The sequence below is a fragment of the Amblyraja radiata genome, chromosome 39, assembly GCF_010909765.2.
Source record: "Amblyraja radiata isolate CabotCenter1 chromosome 39, sAmbRad1.1.pri, whole genome shotgun sequence".
Classification (NCBI taxonomy): Eukaryota; Metazoa; Chordata; class Chondrichthyes; order Rajiformes; family Rajidae; genus Amblyraja; species Amblyraja radiata.
The window spans coordinates 7,631,370-7,651,501 of NC_045994.1; the positions used below are offsets into that span (position 1 = coordinate 7,631,370).

Here is a 20,132-nt window from a genome sequence, read left to right on the forward strand (position 1 = left end):
TTTGCTGACTGGTCAGCACGCAACAAAAACTTTTCCGTGTACACGTGAGAATAAACTAAACCCAAACTACTTTTCCTCCGGCATTACGTTTTTCCACGCGTTTCCAGCATCTAAAATCTCCCGTGCCTCCATTTTAGATCAAGCCTACACTCACCTGGGTTAACGTAAACTGGCGTCAAACGTTGAGTGATATCACTTCTGCAAAATGCCTTGGAGTGTTTGTACCAGGTTGTTTTGGCCGTGCTGTTTTTAAATTAATTAATTTATTTTTTATTATGCAAATACTTTTAGTCAAAAAAATTAAAATAAATATACAAATGAGCACAATCAAAGACTGCCTATGTTGACAGTTTTACAAACAAACGATCATCAAATTAATATAACGGCCACTTAATCAACAAAACACACAACATCCCGCTGTGACCAGCATTCACGAAGGCCCCAAAGTCCCCGTAGACACCATGTGTTCCCTCTCCAGGGACACGCGGGCACGGACGTAAAAGGGGAAGGCAGTCAACTCTAGTGCGGCCATCGACTACCCGCTGCCTGGACATAGAAACATAGAATATAGGTGCAGGAGTAGGCCTTCGAGCCTGCACCGCCATTCAATATGATCATGGCTGATCATCCAACTCAATATCCCATACCTGCCTTCCCTCCATACCCCCTGATCCCTTTAGCCACAAAGGCCACATCTAACTCCCTCTTGAATATAGCCAATGAACTGGCCTCAACAACCTTCTGTGGCAGAGAATTCCACAGATTCACCACTCTCTGTGTGAAAAATGATTTTCTCATCTCGGTCCTAAAAGACTTCCCTCTTATCCTTAAACTGGACATATGGCATATTGGCCGTGCTGTTGGGATCTTTGCTTGGATTCTGGATCCACAGCCACCTGTCCCCAATCCTGTGGCCTTGGAATTCATTGCAGAGATGCAACATCTTTTTGTTCATGCAGTGGACTGGGAACCATGTGTTAAATTGAATCACCATGAAGAAAGCAATGTGTGTTGGCTGAAGGTACTGTGGGAGTCTGGCGTGGTGCCTGTAGCCTTGTCCTCCAAGTACCCTGCATTGGACTTGGACCATGTGCCTCCATTCTCTCTTGCCTCCCAGAGGGAGTCCTGTGTAATATTAATTTTGAGTCTTCTGGCATCCTTTCTCCTGGCCTCTGTGCAGCTGGGGAATGTTCAACCTTCTGTTAAATCCTGGGGCCACTGGATGCAAAGCTTGGTAGTGGATGTGGTAGCAGATGAATTAATCCTCCTTGGGTCTGTGTGTAGCTCTCTCCTCTCAATCTACGAGTTCAGGCTCCACATAAAAAATCTCAGCACATCACCCAGTGTGAGGGTCAGTACTGTTAGAAGTGTAGTCTTTAAACTTGTTTTCTCATTATGACAATTGACCCGTGACATTGGCACCATTTCCCCCCACAGATACTGCCTGACTTGCTGAGTATTTCAAGCAATTTATGCCTAATACACATCAACAGTATTTCTTGTGTGGCTCGACAATTTTGGTGGACAGGGAGCTTATTTAGTTTAGTTTAGTTTAGATTAGTGATACAGTGTTGAAACAGACCCTTCGATCCACCGCATCCGCAGGGGAACAACGATCCCCGCACACCAACACTATCCTACACACACTAGGGACAATTTACAATTTTACCAAGCCAACCTGTGTAGGAAGGAACTGCAGATGCTGGTTTACACCGAAGATAGACACAAAATGCTGGAGTAACTCAGTGGGCCAAGCAGCATCTCTGGAGAGAAGGAAAGGGCGACTTTTCGATTTAAATCTTTTTATTTGAATTTCACAGCAATTTGCATACATACAATGATAACAGACAGTGACAGCCAAGGCATAATTGTGCAACAGTATGTAAGCGACCCTCAAAGCCCTTACCCTTACCCACCTTCAACCCACCCGAATCAGGTCGGGACAAACAACACTCACATACATACACATCCACACAAATATGGTAAGATAAACGAAACAAAAATTAATAAAAAAAAAAAAAAAAAAAAAGGGGGTCACTAATAACAGTAAATAAGTAAGTAATTAAATAAATAAGTGTGGGGAGGGAGGGGGGGGGTTAAGGGGAGAGCAGCTGCAGTAGAGCAGAACAATGGTGGAGAGCACTCAGTCCTCTTCCGAGTCCGGGGACAAGTTAAGAGAGTTAACAAGTTCCAAGAAAGGGTTCCATATATCTAGGAATGTCTTGGTAGAGCCTTTGAGAGAGAACCTAAGTTTTTCAAGCTTACTCCTTAATCCAGCGGGCGTGTGTCGGGGGACAGGTGAGCCTCCAGTTAAGCAAGATCAGTCTCCGGGCTAATAAGGTTGTAAAAGCTAGGACCCGTTTCACCGCAACAGAGAGGTTGGTGTTGGGAGGGGTACCGAAAATGGCTGACAGTGGGTTTGGAGGAATAGTCTGGCCGTAGGCTCTGCTTATCAAGTCGAAAGCACTCCTCCAAAAGGCTGCTAGCTTAGGGCAAGACCAAAACATATGGCTATGGTTGGCAGGAGATTGATTACATCTGTTGCAGGTGTCCCTAACAGCGGGGTAAATTCTAGATAATCTTGCATTTGTGTAGTGGACTTTGTGAAGGACTTTGCATTGGATTAGGCCACGACGGGCACATATGGAGGAAGAATGGGTCAAGTCCAAGGCAGAGTCCCATTGCTGGTCTGTTAGTTTCGTATTCAGCTCACCCTCCCACGCAGCTTTTAATGAGGATATGAGGTTTCAGTATAACCGACCCTAACAAGTTATACAAAACAGAGATGCATTTCTTCCGGTTGGGATCTAGAGCTAAGATGGTATCGGTCAGGGTTTCAGGGGGGGGCGATTTGGGAAATGGGGGAATGTCTTCTTCACAAAATCCCTAATCTGGAAAAAAACGAAAAAGGTGGGAGTTTGGGAGGCTATAGTTGGACGAGAGCTCCGCAAAAGGACGAAAAGATGCCATCCTTGTATAGGTTTTTGATACTACTGATACCGTTGCTATGCCAGGTTTTGAATGCGTGGTCTGTACTTGAAGGTTTAAAGATGTGATTTTTAAGCAGTGGGGTCAAGATGGAAGGGCCTTGTAAACCGAAGTTTTTCCTGAAGTTGACTCCATATCTTGAGCGAGAGGGACGCAATTGGGCCTGCACCCACAGATGTTATAGGAAGGGGGAGTTGGGAGCATAGGACAGTACCGCAACGGGAGATGTGAACTCGCCTTTTCCATGTGTACCCAGGTCGGTAGGTGGTCGCAATTCATCATTCATCCAATACAGGAGTTTTTGCAAGTTAGCTGCCCAATAGTATCGCCTAAAGTCAGGAAGTGCCAAACCGCCGTCACTCTTAGGAGACTGCAGTATCGCCTTTCGGATTCTAGCCGGTTTGCTACCCCATAAAAATTTAGATATTATCCTTTCTAATTTATCAAAAAAAGATTTAGTGATAAGTATAGGGACGTGCTGGAAAAGATACAGGAATTTGGGTAGGACGACCATCTTGACCAGATTTATCCGGCCCACGAGGGATAGCGGTAAAACTGCACCAGCGGTCAAAATCTCTTTCAGCTTTCTCAACCAGAGGCAGAAGGTTTGTGCGGAACATATCAGATAAGGATGTTGTGGTAAAGACGCCGAGGTAGCGAAACCCGTCCTCTGCCCATTTGAATGAGGTTAAAGAGCGAGTGAGCTGCTTAGCCAATGAGTTAATCGGTAATAGCTCACTCTTTGGTAGTTAAGTTTATAACCAGAATACGCACCAAACCGTTCTAAAATATTCGTAATCACAGGGAGAGAGCTGACTGGGTTCGAGATGTACAGGAGCAGGTCATCCGCATACAATGAGACTTTATGAGTTGTGTCGAACCGTGTAATACCTTTAAAGCCCTTCTCTGAGCGTAACCAGACCGCCAAGGGTTCTATCGCGACAGCAAACAGAAGTGGTGATAATGGGCAACCCTGTCTGGTACCTCTCCGAAGGGGGAAGTGGGGCGACAGTGTGCCGTTTGTTTGTACTGAGGCCACCGGGGACGAGTATAATAGACTGACCCAAAGAATAAAACTGTTACCGAGGCCAAACCTGTCCATCGCCTCATATAGGTACCTCCACTCAACCCTGTCGAAAGCTTTTTCGGCGTCGAGGGAGACCACTATCTCCAGGGTCTCACTACTCGGTGAATGGATGATGTTAAGGAGACGCCTAGTATTGTGGGAGGACTGTCGGCCTGGTATGAACCCTCTTTGATCTAACGAGATAATAGAGGGCATCACTCGTTGAAGACGGAGCGCAAGGGCTTTAGAGAGGATTTTGAGGTCCACATTCAGTAGTGAAATTGGTCTATAGCTACTACAAAGCAGGGGATCTTTCTCCTTTTTAAGAATTAGGGAGGTAGTAGCCCACGACAAGGTGGGCGGTAGGCGACGATGTAAAAACGCCTCATTGTACATATCTCTCAGGACTGGTGCGAGGAGAGCAGAGAAAGCTTTGTAATATTCTACAGTGAAGCCGTCAGGGCCGGGTGACTTTCCGCTTTGCAGTGATGTGATGGCTGCTTGGACCTCAGCAACAGTTATGGGACCACCCAAGTCTCTCGTGGCTTCATCGTCAATTCGGGGAAACGTCATACTACTGAGCATGTCACCTGCAGTGGGAGGACAATCGGAAGCGTATAGTTCAGCGTAGAATTTAGCAAATGCTTCATTAATTCTAAGAGGATCAGTATGAATCTCCCCTAAGCTGGAGGAAGGGCGACTTTTCGGTTGAGTTTGAAGAAGATTTTTGGCCCAAAATGTAACTCATTCCTTCTCCAGAGATGCTGCCTGTCCCGCTGAGTTATTCCAGCATTTTGTGCACATTTAACGTGTTGTGTAGCCTACACATCTTTGGCTTGTTGGAGGGAACCTGAGATCTCAGAGGAAAACCGCGCAGGTCATGGGGAGAACGTACAAACTCTGTACAGACAAGCGCCCGTAGTCGGGATCGAACCTGGGTCTCTGGAGTTGTAATGCACCGCGCCGACCTTGTTGCAACCCAAGCTTGGATTCCTTTTGATAAGTTATTTATTTATGCAGCAACTGGATGTAGCTTTCATTGCCAGCATTTAGCCTTCATCCCTCATTACCCTTGAACCAGCCGAGGCAAATGTCACCACCTTGTGTCACAACCCCACTCTGGATCTGAATGGCAGCCCTACTCATATGGCCTCGATAGTGGGACAAATTGGAAACTTCAGCCCAACCTCTCTCTGTAGCTAATACCTCCTAGACCAGGCATCATTCTGGTAAATAGCTTGTGCTTTGCCACGATCATTGCAATCTCCTCCAACATCCTCCACTCAACCTCCCATCCCAATGAGTTAAAGGGTAGCGTGTCTCACTGGCCAACAATACTTTAATTTAAGGGGGAAATCTTTTAGGACTGAAATGAGGAAAACATTTTTCACACAGAGAGTGGTGAATCTGTGGAATTCTCTGCCACAGAAGGTAGTTGAGGCCAGTTCATTGGCTATATTTAAGAGGGAGTTAGATGTGGCCCTTGTGGCTAAAGGGATCAGGGGGTATGGAGAGAAGGCAGGTACAGGATACTGAGTTGGATGATCAGCCATGATCATATCGAATGGCGGGGCAGACTCCTGCACCATTGTTCTATGTTTCTATGTTTCTATGTAATACAATGGTGGTTCTCATCAAGCTACCAGCAGGTGCTATGGGCAATGCTGTAGTTCTGGGTGTATTCTGCTGGAGCATGGGATCGCATGGATAGGGGAAGTGCAGGATTCCCACTGTTCTCTCTCACGGGATCGCCTTGCCCAACAGATTTTGTTTGCACCCGCAGGAACCGCAGGTTCGACTCAGAGGAGGTCCCAAGATCGGAGAAGGCAGAGTGGAGGTGTTGAAGAACGGGCAGTGGGGAACAATCTGCGATGGTTATTGGGGCCTCGTGTCAGCCAGTGTGGTCTGTCGGCAGCTGGGATTCGGCACTGCCAAGGATGCCTTGGGCGGGGCTCAAATGGGCAAAGGTGAGGCCTTCCCCTCCCTTCATCTCCATCTGCCCCCAGCCTAACACCAGCCATTCCCCAATGGCCCCATCCTCTCCTTCCATCTCCATCTGCCTCTACCACAACCCCAGCCATTCCCCAGTGGCAGCATCTCGTCCCACCTTTCCCATCTGCCTCTACCCTAACATCAGCCATTACACAATAACCCTGTCCGTTCCACCATTCCCCCTGCCTCCATCAAATTGCCAGCCATTCCCCAACGACCTCATCCCATCCCACCATCTTCATCTATCCTGACCCTAACACCAACCATTCCCCAATTGTAACGAAGTTAAGTCTGACACACTTGTAGCTTAACGTTTAATGATCACATAGGTTAGACACGTTCCAGCACTGACTGCATACAGTCTATGACCGTGCTGGAACCAAGAGAGAGAGAGAGAGAGAGAGAGAGAGTTATTATACTTGATAACTAAGGCGTGGTTAGTGGTACTGAGGTAGCTATATTATTGGTTGCATGCATGAACCATCTACATCCTTCCCCTTAGAAATCAAAAAACAGAATTGGAGCCGTGAGCATGCGAGTTTAAACAAAGTCGCCGTAGCGAACAGGCGGCTTAACAATGCGACCCGAACGCGTGCGTACAGCGCCTTCCCCCCCCCCCCCATCGGAAAGAAGAGAAGGCGTAGCGGAATCTGGCGAGAATGTTAAAGCAGGAGGAGACGCAGTCGGAGCGGGAGAGGCAGGAGGGGAAGGCGAACGTGTAGGAGGGGGAGCAACCCGGCCAAAACCTGGCGGCAGCGGAGGAGGAGAACGCAACAGGCGAGGGGTCTGGGGCATGCAGGGAACAGCAGGGCAATCGGCAGTAGCAGGCTGGAACAGCAACGGAGGAGCATAAGGACCCGCAGGTGCAGGCTTCGGCTCGTTCACAGCCAGCAGGTGTTGATGGCTCCGATGATAGACAGTCCCATCATAGTCTGCCAGGTAAGATCTGGGAGAGTCAGCCACACCAACCACGGTCGCGAGGCGGGAATAGCCAGTGGTGTGCTCGGTCAGGCATCCCACTTCTGACACCATGTAAAGAGTTAAGTCTGACACACTTGTAGCTTTACTTAACGTTTAATGATCACATAGGTTAGACACGTTCCAGCACTGACTGCATACAGTCTATGACCGTGCTGGAACCAAGAGAGAGAGAGAGAGAGAGAGAGAGAGAGAGTTATTATACTTGATAACTAAGGCGTGGTTAGTGGTACTGAGGTAGCTATATTATTGGTTGCATGCATGAACCATCTACACCAATGACCTCATCCTCTCCCTCCATCCCCATCTTTCCATATTCCCCTACCCCAACACCAGCCTTTCCCAATAAAACCCATCCTTCCAACACATTCCCTCTCCCACCACCCAACCAGCTGCTGTTGCCCAAGAACCCCCACCTCTCCCGCCATCTCCACCTGCCCCTAACCTACTAGCCAATAACCCCGTGGTCCCCCAATCCCTCTGCCCCCTTCTCACCACCAGCCGTTCCCCCACAACCCCGCCCACTACCTACCATTCCCACAGCCCAAAACTTATAGGGTCATGTACGGGATAATGTATATAAGCAGGTCCTTTGGTCCAACCTGTCCACGCTGACTATGTTGTCTACCTGAGCAGTTAAGACTATAAGAACAATATGGCTTTTTATAACCTCAATGCATCCCCAAACCACTTGGCAGCCAGTAAGGTTTGCTCCCTGCCATAAGGCAGGATATGTGACAGCTATCTCAGCACAGCAGCATCCCAGACACAGATAACCAAATAAAGACACAAAGTGCTGGAGTAACTCAACAGGTCGGGCAGCATCTCTGGTGAACAGGGATAGATGACGTTTCAGTTCGGGACCCTTCCGCAGACTCTGTCTTCCAGTTTTCCGGACAGACTTTGGGGATCTGGAAGATTTATAAATCTACCAGAGAGAGCAGACTACACGATTTATCGGCCTTCCGTTCTGGATCATGTGCTCTGGTTTCTAGAGTGACTTGTGAAGCCGCTATTGAGGGGACCACCCACAGACACACTGAGAGAGCCTGGTGTGGTTAAAGGAAGCTTGGGAATGTCTTTTGTTTTGAAGCCGGGATGACCTCTCCCTCATGCGAAGACCAAAGTTAGGTCACCTGCAGGTCATCGAGATAGAAACTTCCAGCCGGGGATAAACCCAGCAATCATTGTCATTATTATCGGAAAATGACATTTTCATTCTTAATAAAGGGAGCACAAGAGATGTAACCAGACAGGGAGGTATTACATGCAGTGGGGCTCAATTCATCCAGTGTGTGATAACTCTCTACACATCTTTGTAGTACAATTGTACGTTATTGTCATGCACACCTGTACGGGTACAGTGGAATTCCTTTCTCAGCGTGCAGTTCAGTGAAGGAAGCATAGAAACATAGAAAATAGGTGCAGGAGGAAGCCATTCGACCCTTCGAGCCAGCACCGCCATTCATTGTGATCATAGGTGATCATCCCCAATCAAAAACCCCTTCTCCCCATATCCCTTGACTCCACTAGACCCTAGAGATCTATCTAACTAAAATTGTTAAGGGCTTGGACACACTAGAGGCAGGAAACATGTTCCCGATGTTGGGGAAGTCCAGAACCAGGGGCCACAGTTTAAGAATAAGGAGTAAGCCATTTAGAACAGAGACGAGGAAACACTTTTTCTCACAGAGAGTGGTGAGTCTGTGGAATTCTCTGCCTCAGAGGGCGTTGGAGGCAGATTCTTTGGATGCTTTCAAGAGAGAGCTAGATGGGGCTCTTAAAATAGTGGTCAGGGGATATGGGGAGAAGGCAGGAATGGGGTACTATTTGGGGATGATCAGCCATGATCACATTGAATGGTGGTGCTGGCTCGAAGGACCGAATGGCCTACTCCTGCAACCATTGTCTATTGTCCATTGTCTATTGTCATAACTCTCTCTTAAATCCATCCAGTGATTTGGCCTCTGTGGCAGGGAATTCCACAAATTCACAACTCTCTGGGCGAAAAAGTTTTTCCTCACCTCAGTCGTAAATGGCCTCCCCTTTATACTAAGACTGTGTGGCCCCTGGTTCTGGACTCGCCCAACATTGGGAACATTTTTCCTGCAACTAGCTTGTCAATCCTACTGTACATTAGGCACAATCATACTAAGTAGAAGAGTAGAAGATTGTAGCACACAAGAGTCACCACACTTTCGGCCCCAACACGTGCCCTCAAGTCCGAAATATTAAAAAAAGTGTTACCTTGGCCACAAAGGCCCACTGTCCGGGCTATGATTCTCCTCCTCGCTCTCACAGTCGCTCATTAATTCCCACACTCATTTCAACACACACTCACCCTCACACTTACTCACTCATGTTTGCACCCTCGACACACTCTCACTCTCACTCTTTTTTCGCTTGCATGCTCACACACGTGCTTGCAAATACGCTCACTTGCTGTTGAGTTTGCAAACCTGCTGCGGGGAAGGATTTAATTGTACCGTTTCTGTACATATGACAATGGAACACACGCTTGACTCTTGCCCACCATGTCTTGCCCCATTCTTAGTGCCTACCCATTCATTACTGGCACATCAAGCTATCCATCTACCCCATCTGGTTTTCCCCAGGGTTGACTGTACATGTGTTGGCATCTTCCTGACATCCTCCCACTGCTCTGACTTGTGGCTATAGTCACATCGACTTTCTCGTAGCTTGTTCTTAATAATTCACCAGACCTCAGCTGAATGGTTCAGCAAATTCCTGACTCCCTGCCAAAGGGGAACTGGCCTTCCCACAGCTATGAGAAACATCTATGAGAAGCAGAGAGGAGGGGAAAACAAAGGAGAGATTGGGAGAAAATTCAAATAGAGAAAATGAGCCATGAGTCTTTGACCTGTATTCACTGGAGTTTGGAAGGATTGGGGGGGGGGGGGAACATCATTGAAACTTACCGAATAGTGAAAGGCCTGGATAGAGTGAATGTCGAAAGTATGTTTCCACCAGTGGGAGAGTCTAGGAGCGGAGGCCATAGCCTCAGAATAAAAGGACATACCTTTAGAAACGAGATGAGGAGGAATTTCTTTAGCCGGAGAGTGGTGAATCGGTCGAATTCACTGCCACAGAAGGCTGTGGAAGTTGTCAATGGATATTTTTAAGGTGGAAGTTGATAGATTTGTGATTAGTACTGGTGTCAGGGATGATGGGGAGAAGCAGAAGAATAGGGTTGAGAGGGAAAGATAGATCAGCCGTGATTGAATGGTGGAGTAGACCTGTTGGGCCAAATGTCAAATAACTTATGAGTAAAGCCTTCCACTGAAACATCAGCAAGGTCGCCACTGGTGTACAGTGGTGCAGCAGGAACTTGGCATGCCTTTATGGATAACACTCAATTTATGTGGCTTTCGAGGAGCAGTTTTACATGGAACATAGGACAGTATAGCACAGAATGAACTCCCGAGCTGCAGCTGAATGTTTTATACAGTGAATGTTGCCAGCCATTGAATGTTCCAGTTCCAATTAAGTTTATTGTCACGTGTACAGTGAAAAGCCTTTTGTCGCGTGCTATCCAGTCAGCGGTAAGAAAATACATGATTACAATCGAGCCATTTACAGTGTGTAGATACATGATAAGGGAATATCCTTTAGTGAAAGATATAGCCAACAAAGTCCGATCAAGGATAGTCCGAGGGTCTCCGATGAGTTCATGCCTGCTGCAGAGGCAATAGGAAGGCAATCGGCAGTCTAGAGGAGAACTCACCTGGATTGCCATTGAGTCCCCCTGAAGTCTCAATGTTGTGGCCTCCACAGAGCAAGGGTTCAGTATTAGTATTCAGTATTAACGTTATTGTCATTTCACTGAGAACTTGCACACACAGAAGAAACAAAAAATTGTTTCTCATCAGTGCAATTAATAAAAACAGAATCAATACATACAACTTTAAAATTAACATATCTAAAATAGACCTAAAATTGAACTAAAAACAGATATTCAGACCGAACAGTGACTTTACCTTGACAGGTAAAGCCACATGACGCTCACATCTCACTGGATTCCTCTCCCTTGCAGGTATTGGCTCAGTGCACATGGGCAAGGTGTTGTGTACGGGTTTCGAGAACTCCATCACCGACTGCTCCTTCAACCAGCTTGACCTGTGCGGCCACGATGAGGATGCCTCAGTCCGCTGCAACATTCCTGCCATGGGCTTTGAGAACCAGGTGGGCTGAAACCGCAGCCTGGGCTGTGCATCTTACTTACATCACCTTTACCATCATAATACCATCATCATTATACTGGTTGTATTGGGAAGGGTGATTATAGGGTGATGGGTTGTATATATGACTAAGATACTGTATAGTATATGAGGGTTTTTTCTTTTCTTTTTTCTTTTTTTCTCTCCTTTTTTGTATGACTTTGTAAATATTTGATTAGTGTATAAATGTGAATAATTTGGTGTACATATAGCTGCTGGTGTACATATGGTGTACATATAGCTGCTGGTGTACATATGGTGTACATATAGTTGCTTGTGTACATATGGTGTACATATAGCTGCTGGTGTACATATGGTGTACATATAGCTGCTGGTGTACATATGGTGTACATATAGCTGCTGGTGTACATATGGTGTACATATAGCTGCTGGTGTACATATGGTGTACATATAGTTGCTTGTGTACATATGGTGTACATATAGCTGCTGGTGTATATATAGCTGCTGGTGTACATATGGTGTACATATAGCTGCTGGTGTACATATGGTGTACATATAGCTGCCAGTGTACATATGGTGTACATATAGTTACTAAATTTGTATACGATCATTATAAGCAGTTGAATAAGGGGTGGGAATTAATAAGCTTTGGCTTCTTCCTGCTCCTTTTCGGACACGTACGATTTCATTTATTTATAGATATTGTTTATGACACTTTATAAATATTCTTGTTTTGTTTTGTATTTTGTTTTTTTATGGTGTTTCACACTTGCTTTTTATTCTTTTATTCTGTTCGAAATAAAGAATTAAACAAATAAATAAATAAATAGATAGATAGATAAATAAATAAATAAGGCAGCCCAACGCACTGTAGATATGAAGAACTGCAGATGATGAGGGCTGACAAAAAAAAAGACACAAAGAGCTGGAGTAACTCAGCGGATCAGGCAACGTCCATGGAGAACATGGCTAGGTGGCTTTTGGGTTGCGGCCCTTCTTCAGTCTGAAACATCACCTATCCGTGTGGAACAGCCCAAGGTGTTTCACAAACTTAATCCATATTCACATGTTTCAGCCACAATTATCCCTGTGTCTGCCACATTCCATGCAGATTCCAGCTGCTATTCTCCCCCATTTCAGGTCCATCTGTAAATACATATATGTTCAGTGTTCCTCAATTTCTGTTGCTTGGGATCCACACATAATGCCCTGCGGAGGTGCATGCATTCTCCTCCACACTCCCTCCAGTGGCATCAACTCACTGTCTCATAGCTGTCCAGTTTTAGAGTCATAGACTGATACAGTGTGGAAACAGGCCCTTTGGCTCAACTTGCCCACACCAGCCAACATGTCCGAGCTACACACATCCCACCTGCCTGCGCTTGGTCCACATCCCTCCAAACCTGTTTTATCCATGTACCTGTCTAACTGATTCTTAAACGTTGGGATATTCCTAGCCTTAACTACCTCATTTGTCAGCTTGTTCCATACACCCTTTCACCCTTTCATTCCATTCACCCTTTGTGTGAAAAAAATTCTCCTCAGATTCCTATTAAATCTTTTCCCCTTCACCTTGAACCTATGTCCTCTAGTCCTCGATTCCCCTACTCTGGGCGAGATTCTGTGCATTCCTCTCATGATTCTATGCACCTCTATAAGATCACCCCTCATCATCCTGCGCTCCAAGGAATAGAGACCCAGCCTACTCAACCTCTCCCTATCGCTCACACCTGGGAACATCATCGTAATTTTTTTCTGAACCCTTTCAAGCTTGACATTATATCTTTCCTATAACATGGTGCCCAGAACTGAACACAATATTCTAAATGCAGTCCGTCCAACGTCTTATACAACTGCAACAGTTGCTCAGTTCCACTTCATCTTTTCTTGCGTCCAGTGCTTTTATAATAGAATTTCCCTTTCTTTCAACATCAAGGATCGCGAACTTCCAACAAATTTTCATTTCAAATACTCCTCCACCTCCTAATCTCAAGTTTTCAAGGTCCCGTCCAACCTTGCCTACAACTACCAGCTTCATTGCCTGGTGCTCAACCTGCATGGATCCCACTCATGATGTGGTGTTGATGTTTGACGGCCTTCATCTCTCTTCTCGCTCCTGCAGCCTGGAGTCTTCACCACAGACTGTCAGCACTTTCTCCCATCTTTCAAATTCCCCAAGAAGACCTGGCTTCATAGTCATATGAGGAGCCATCTTGGGGAACGGCTGCAAACCAGCAGCTGTCCGCTTAATTCATTTTTTAAAAAAGTTTTTAGTAAGTCTTGTGCTTCGTCTGTTGGAGAAATTGACTTTTTAATGTGGGGGGAAGGGGGTAACTATATTTCTAAGTCCCTACCTGGTCGGTGAGGCAGCTTTTTCTCCGGGCTGCCCCGTCGACCCGTCCTCGTGGCCTACCAGCGGGCGTGGAGCGCGTTTCCTGGCAGGGACCGCCCAGCACCTCGGCTTCGGTGGCGGCACAGCGCTGGAGCGCTATCGCGGAGCGGAGCGGGCGATGCCTTGCCTGGGTCGCCGCGCTGGATCGACGTGCTGGAGCTCCGGTGAGCTGTGACCGCCGAGATCAACACCTCCGTCCGGGCTGCGGGTCTGCGGAGCGGAGCGGGCGGCGCCGACTCTAACATCGGGAGCCTGGGAGCTCCAACCCGGCGCGGCCTTGTCGGCTTCGGAAGCCGCGGTCCCCAGCTAGGAAGCGGCCGTTCCAGGTGGCCCAGCCGCTGTGAGGACTCTCTCGATGCCGGGGCAACACCACCCGGCCAGAACGGCCAGGAACATCGGGCCTCCGTAGAGGCAATTGCGGTGGCCTAAATAGGCCTGACTTTGGGTGAACTGGGGATGGGGACTGGATGTTGTGCCTTCCCCCACAGTGGTATCCACTGTGGGGGGATGATTTTTTTGTGTGTAAGTTAACATGTTAGTCTGTGTCCAAGATGGCTGTCGGAAGGGAGAGTGGACGCTGGCGCGCTTTAGCTGCCGCTGCTCTCTCTTCACTGTTTTTTGATTTTTTGTCTTTGGAGCGATTTCTGTCTTTAATTTGTGTATTGGTGATGTCCTTATTATTTATTTTACTCCGACTATATGCTTTTTTCTCTTCTGTTAATTTCTGTAAGGTGTCCTTGAGACTTTGAAAGGCGCCCGAAAATAAAATGTATTATTATTATTATTATTATATGGCACAGAAATAGGCCTCTTCGGCCCAATTCATCCATTCCAACCAAGATGTCATGTGGATACCATGCGTAGGTGATCTCATCCCAACTAGCCAACATAACATTGACCAACTCCATTTTACCACTCGCTTGCATGCTCTAATCCATCCGACACGAATCCTGGAGAACTCCACTCACTCAGCACCGACCCCAGCATTGTCAATAACCGAAAGACAAGGGCGGTCTATGTTTGGTTGTTTGGCACCACCATTGTTGAGCCATGGGATCATGATTGGTGTCTTGAATGGACTGATTTGGCCGTTCCTTCATGGATGTTAGGTCATGATCCTGAAGATGGTCTTCTCAAAGGTCAACCTAGATTGGCCAATCTTTACAGCCCATGTCGGTAAACCTTTAAGATCACTAGGCTGATGTTTTTGTTGAAAGATCAAGAAGCAACAGCCAATAATCTGTTGCCTCCCTTTGATCTGGTATTTTGTTGGTTCACATGCTTGATCAATGGTGTTTTATCATTAATGTTTTATTATTATTAATGTTTAGTGTTTTCTGAATCATTCATAACTGTCACTATGTCATGTTGTTACTTGTGGGCGGAGCGCCAAGGCAAATTCCTTGTATGTGAATACTTGGCCAATAAACTTACTTACTTACTTACAATAATGGGGAATAATGGAAATAAGCAGCATTGTCATGAATCAATCAGTCATAGCTCAGTTATCTCTCTCTGTCTCTTTCTCTCTCTCTCTCTCTCTCTCTCTCTCCCACCCTCCTCTCCCCCTGCCCTGTTGGAACTCGCGGCCCATAGATCCGCCTGGCTGGAGGTCGTACCCCCTACGAGGGGCGGGTGGAGGTATTTGCGAAGAGGAATGGCACCCAGAGGTGGGGGACGGTCTGCAGTGACAACTGGGGCATCATGGAGGCTCTGGTGGTGTGTCAGCAGCTGGGCCTGGGCTTTGCTGATCATGCGGTTCAGGTAGGTTGCCGTGGAGTCCATTACCACATCAGCGTCATTCCAGGCAGCACGTCAGCTGAGCGCTGGCTATGCACGTTAAGCAGTAACATCCGCCATGCAAGAGAAATCTTGGAAAGCACAACATGGCTCCAGTTGTCAACCTTATGTCACACAGTTGGCTGGTGTATCGTCCTGCTCCCTTGTTAAAATAAATAGGTTTAGGGTTATTATTATCACTTGCACTGAGGTACAATGCTGCCCCAACAGATCAGATACACTAAGCATAGATACAATCAGTTCTTGCCATAGAGGGAGTACAGAGAAGGTTCACCAGACTGATTCCTGGGATGTCAGGACTTTCATATGAAGAAAGACTGGATAGACTCGGCTTGTACTCGCTAGAATTTAGAAGATTGAGGGGGGGATCTTATGGAAACTTACAAAATTCTTAAGGGGTTGGACAGGCTAGATGCAGGAAGATTATTCCCGATGTTGGGGAAATCCAGAACAAGGGGTTACAGTTTAAGGATAAGAGGGAAGTCTTTTAGGACCGAGATGAGAAAATCTTTTTTACACAGAGTGGTGAATCTGTGGAATTCTCTGCCACAGAAGGTAGTTGAGGCCAGTTAATTGGCTATATTTAAGAGGGAGTTAGATGTGGCCCTTGTGGCTAAAGGGATCAGGGGGTATGGAGAGAAGGCAGGTATGGGATACTGAGTTGGATGATCAGCCATGATCATATTGAATGGCGGTGAAGGCTCGAAGGGCCGAATGGCCTACTCCTGCACCTATTTTCTATGTTTCTATGTTTCTATCTCAACTACAATAGATGGAGCAAAGGTGAAGATAGAATGCCGAATATAGTTCTCAGCACATTGTCGCACATCAGTTCCTCAGACAAAGTCGAACGCCCTCAATGGGGTATGAGGTGAATCGAGCAGTACCCTTTCCGGGCCATTATGAAGCCTGATTAAGTGCAGCACTGTGTCGCAGCGGTAGAGTTGTTGCCTTACAGCGCCAAAGACCCGGGATCCATCCTGACTATGGGTGTTGTCTGTGTGGAGTTTGTACGTTCCAAACATGTACAGTTTTGTAGTTTAATTGGATTCAGTAAAAAAAATTGTCCTGGGGTGTGGAATAGTGTTGGTGTATGGGGTTGGCACAGACCCGTCGGGCCGAAAGGTCTGTTTCCTCTAAAGTCTAACATGGAGGAAGAAGCTTCTCCTGAGTCTGGTGGCGCGCGCTTTCAAGCTTCTGTACCTTAGCTTAGAAAAAAATATTAACGGGATGATCTCGGGATTAACATTATTTAACTAGCCACAAAGAAGAAAGAGGCTGCAATTCTAGAAGCATAGAAAGGGCTGAAGGGTAGCCTGAAGGAAGTCTTAAAAGTTATAAAAAGTTTAATTTGGTGCTTGGAGGGAGAGTTCTATTTGTGGGTCATGAATACAGACAACCACTCATTAATCCAAAGGGAATGTTTTTGCCCAGTGATCTATTTGAAGATGAGGATCTCACCACAGGGAAAGTAGGAGTTGGCAGATCATATGGTGAAACTTCCTGCAAAGTATCCTGCTGGGGATAGCAACCCTTCCAACCTTTGGAGATGTCCCAAAACCACAATACTATTTGGCCAGATGACCTAATCCTTCGTTGCGTGTTGTGCACTTGTCTCTTTTACCATCTGGGTTAGAATACTGAGTTGCAAGCAAGGTAGGAAGCATTAACGATGAAATACAAGGGGGCTGGCATCGAGGAGTGGGTTAATCCTGGCAAGGGGCATATGGACCAGTGGCTTGGAACAAATCTTCATGCGATGCAACCAACTTGGAGGGGCAGGTGGCTGAGGAAGTTATTTCCTTGTGATATTCCCTACAAATTGTCTTCACCTCAGCTCCTCTGTGTTCATGGCATCTTTCAGTCTAGTGGGGGCAAACCTCAAACAGTGCAGGGTGATGAAGGGTGATCTCATAGAGGTGTATGAGATTATAAGGTGAATAGATAGCATGGGCGCACAGTCGCTTACCCAGAATAGGAGAATCAAAAACCAGAGGACATAGGGTTAAGATGAGAGGGGAAAGATTTAATAGGAATCTAAGGGGCAACTTTTACAAGGCATTTGGACAGGTCATGTACAGGAAAGGTTTAGAGGGACGTGGGCCAAACGCGAGCAGGTGGGACTAGTGTAGATGGGGAAGGTTGGTCGGCATGGGTAAGTTGGGCCGAAGTCAAGTCAAGTTTATTCGTCACATACACATACGAGATGTGCAGTAAAATGAAAAGTGGCAATGCTCGCGGACTTTGTGCAAAAAATTAACAAACAAGCAAACAAACTCCAAACAGAATGGAACAGAATCACATATCCTTTTACATATTACATATTGTGGGAGGAAGGAAAAAGGGAAATAAAGAAATAGATTTTAAAAAAGGGCCCTTTTCCATCCCTCTACGACTCTCTGATATCACTCCAGGGGGCTACGGGAATGGCAAGCATATTTTGTTTAAAGCTAGGTGCGAACATTACTGAGTATGGCACTATTGAATGTATGGACATTTGAGAGTGCTTGCACAGTTTTAGTTTTGCATATATTTCTTATTCTGAATGAAATTTATTTTTTGGTTGGGGGGGGGGGAGAAACTCTTTGGATTTCATGTTGGATTTGTCCCCAGGACTCGTGGTTCTGGGAAGGGGACCGATCAGCAGATGAGGTGGTGATGAGCGGAGTGAAGTGCTCCGGGGCAGAGCTGTCTCTCTTCCAGTGTCGCCACCATCGTGAAGACCTCGAGTGCACTAAGGGAGGGGGGCGTTTTGCTGCTGGGATCTCCTGCACTGAAGGTAGGTCCGTACTCTCCTCAGTTTGGTTCAACTGATCCAACACTTCCGCTCCTACACTCCCATTCAACTAGATGGGTGAAAATGTGCTTAGAGTATAAGAGGCAAGGACATCTGCCCCTACGGCCCCTGGATTACAAACATGTCTGAGACGCTACATCTTGAAAATATGAGACTTGTCTTAGCAGGAAAATCAGAGCAATTTTCAAAGGCATGGATTCCATTCATTGATTCATTACAAGCAGGGGCGGAAAACCCAGAGGGGACACATCCCCCCCATGTTTTGAGAGGTAGGGGACATTCCCCCCCCAAGTTTTTGAGAGGTAGGGGACATTCCCCCCCCATGGGTGGCCAGAGAGGTCGGGAGTCAGACATGATCTGTGCCCCCAGGCCCACAGCCAGCGCAGAGAAACAGCCCTAAGCCCAGCTCAACTCTGCCTGTCCCGCCAGGTTAACCTGCCTGGACTAGCGGGTAATATGGCCAGCGTGGAGAAGCAGCGCTGGTGTCCCGTCAGTCCAGTCAGGGCTGTAGATAACCCGGTGAGACAGGCAGAGTTGAGCTACATTTAGCGCTGGATTGAGACTCCGAAGCCTCGCGCGCATGTCTGTGAGTGTGCGCATGCACGTGCGGCCGCCAAAAAATTGTGTCCCCCGTCCCCTCCATGTTTTGATAGCGAGTTCCGCCCTTGATTACAAGGATAGTATGGTGCAACACAACTTTGGAATTAAATCGATTTACGGACCGGGTGATGGGTGGGGAGAGAAAGGAAGCAGGTACATCAACACTTTTTTTTTTCAGTTTTTGTCTTTTTATTTCTTTACGTTTTTCCTATTTCTTTTACTTACTCACTCTTTGACTACACTCATTCGGTAGTTTAGGGGTTCTATTCTTACACATTCACTTTCTCTTTCATTTTCTTTCTTTCTTGCTTCTTTCTCTCTTTTTCTATTTCGTCTTTGCTAAAATTTAAATTGATGCTGTACAATAAATGTATTATGTCATATGCCGCGGTTTATACTTTTGTACACTGCTTCTAATACAAATTTTAAAAAATTTAAAAAAGAGTATAAGAGGAAAGGAGAGGCAATGTCAAACACTGAATGCTTAATACTAAACGGCCCCAATAAATATTTTTTCTCTGGAACGTCGGAGGTTGAGGGAAACCTTGATGGAAGTGTATAAAATTATAAGAGGCATCGATATGGTAGACATTCAGAACCTTTTTCTCAGGGTGGAAATGTCCAACACTGGAGAGAAACATGAGTAGAGACTAGGAACTGAATATTGTTTAAGAAGGAACTGCAGATGCTGGAAAATCGAAGGTAGACAAAAGTGCTGGAGAAACTCTGTGGGTGCAACAGCATCTATGGAACAAAGGAAATAGGCAACGTTTCGAGCCGAAACTTTGCCTATTTCCTTCGCTCCATAGATGCTGCTGCACCCGCTGAGTTTCTCCAGCACTTTTGCCTACCAAGGAACTGCAGATGCTGATTTACCAAGGAGAGACACAAAATGTGTAGGAAGGAACTGTAGATGCTGGTTTACACCGAAGATAGACACAAGATGTTGGAGTAACTCAGCGGGACAGGCAGCACCTCTGGAGAGAAGGAAAAGGTGTCGTGTCAGATCGAGACCCTTCTTCAGACTGAATTGTAAGCTGTCCAAGCGAAATATGATGTGCTGTTCCTCCAATTTGCACTGGGCCTCACTCTCTGACAGTGGAGGAGGCCCAGGACAGAAAGGTCAGTTTGGGAGTGGGAGGGGGAGTTAAAGTGTTTGGCAACCGCCCAGGTGAATTCAGCGAAACAATCGACGAGCCAGCGCTTGGTCCTGCCGACATGATCTCCAGAAATGCTGCCTGACCCGCTGAGTTACTCCAGCTGTGTTACTGCATTTTCTTGTATCTCTGGCTGGTCTAGTAACATCCTGGTATCACAGAA

General features: G+C 46.6%; 1 protein-coding gene across 2 annotated transcripts in view; it reads left to right on the forward strand.

Moving 5' to 3' along the window:
* The window catches only part of loxl2 (lysyl oxidase like 2), a 66,197-nt gene that overhangs the window by 35,761 nt on the left and 10,304 nt on the right, over positions 1-20,132 (forward strand). For both annotated transcript variants that reach the window (XM_033014084.1, XM_033014083.1), the window contains exons 6-9: positions 5,838-6,021; positions 11,079-11,227; positions 15,212-15,379; positions 18,029-18,194. In XM_033014084.1, coding sequence (XP_032869975.1) covers positions 5,838-6,021; positions 11,079-11,227; positions 15,212-15,379; positions 18,029-18,194 — 667 coding nt within the window. The remainder of the gene's footprint in view (positions 1-5,837; positions 6,022-11,078; positions 11,228-15,211; positions 15,380-18,028; positions 18,195-20,132) is intronic.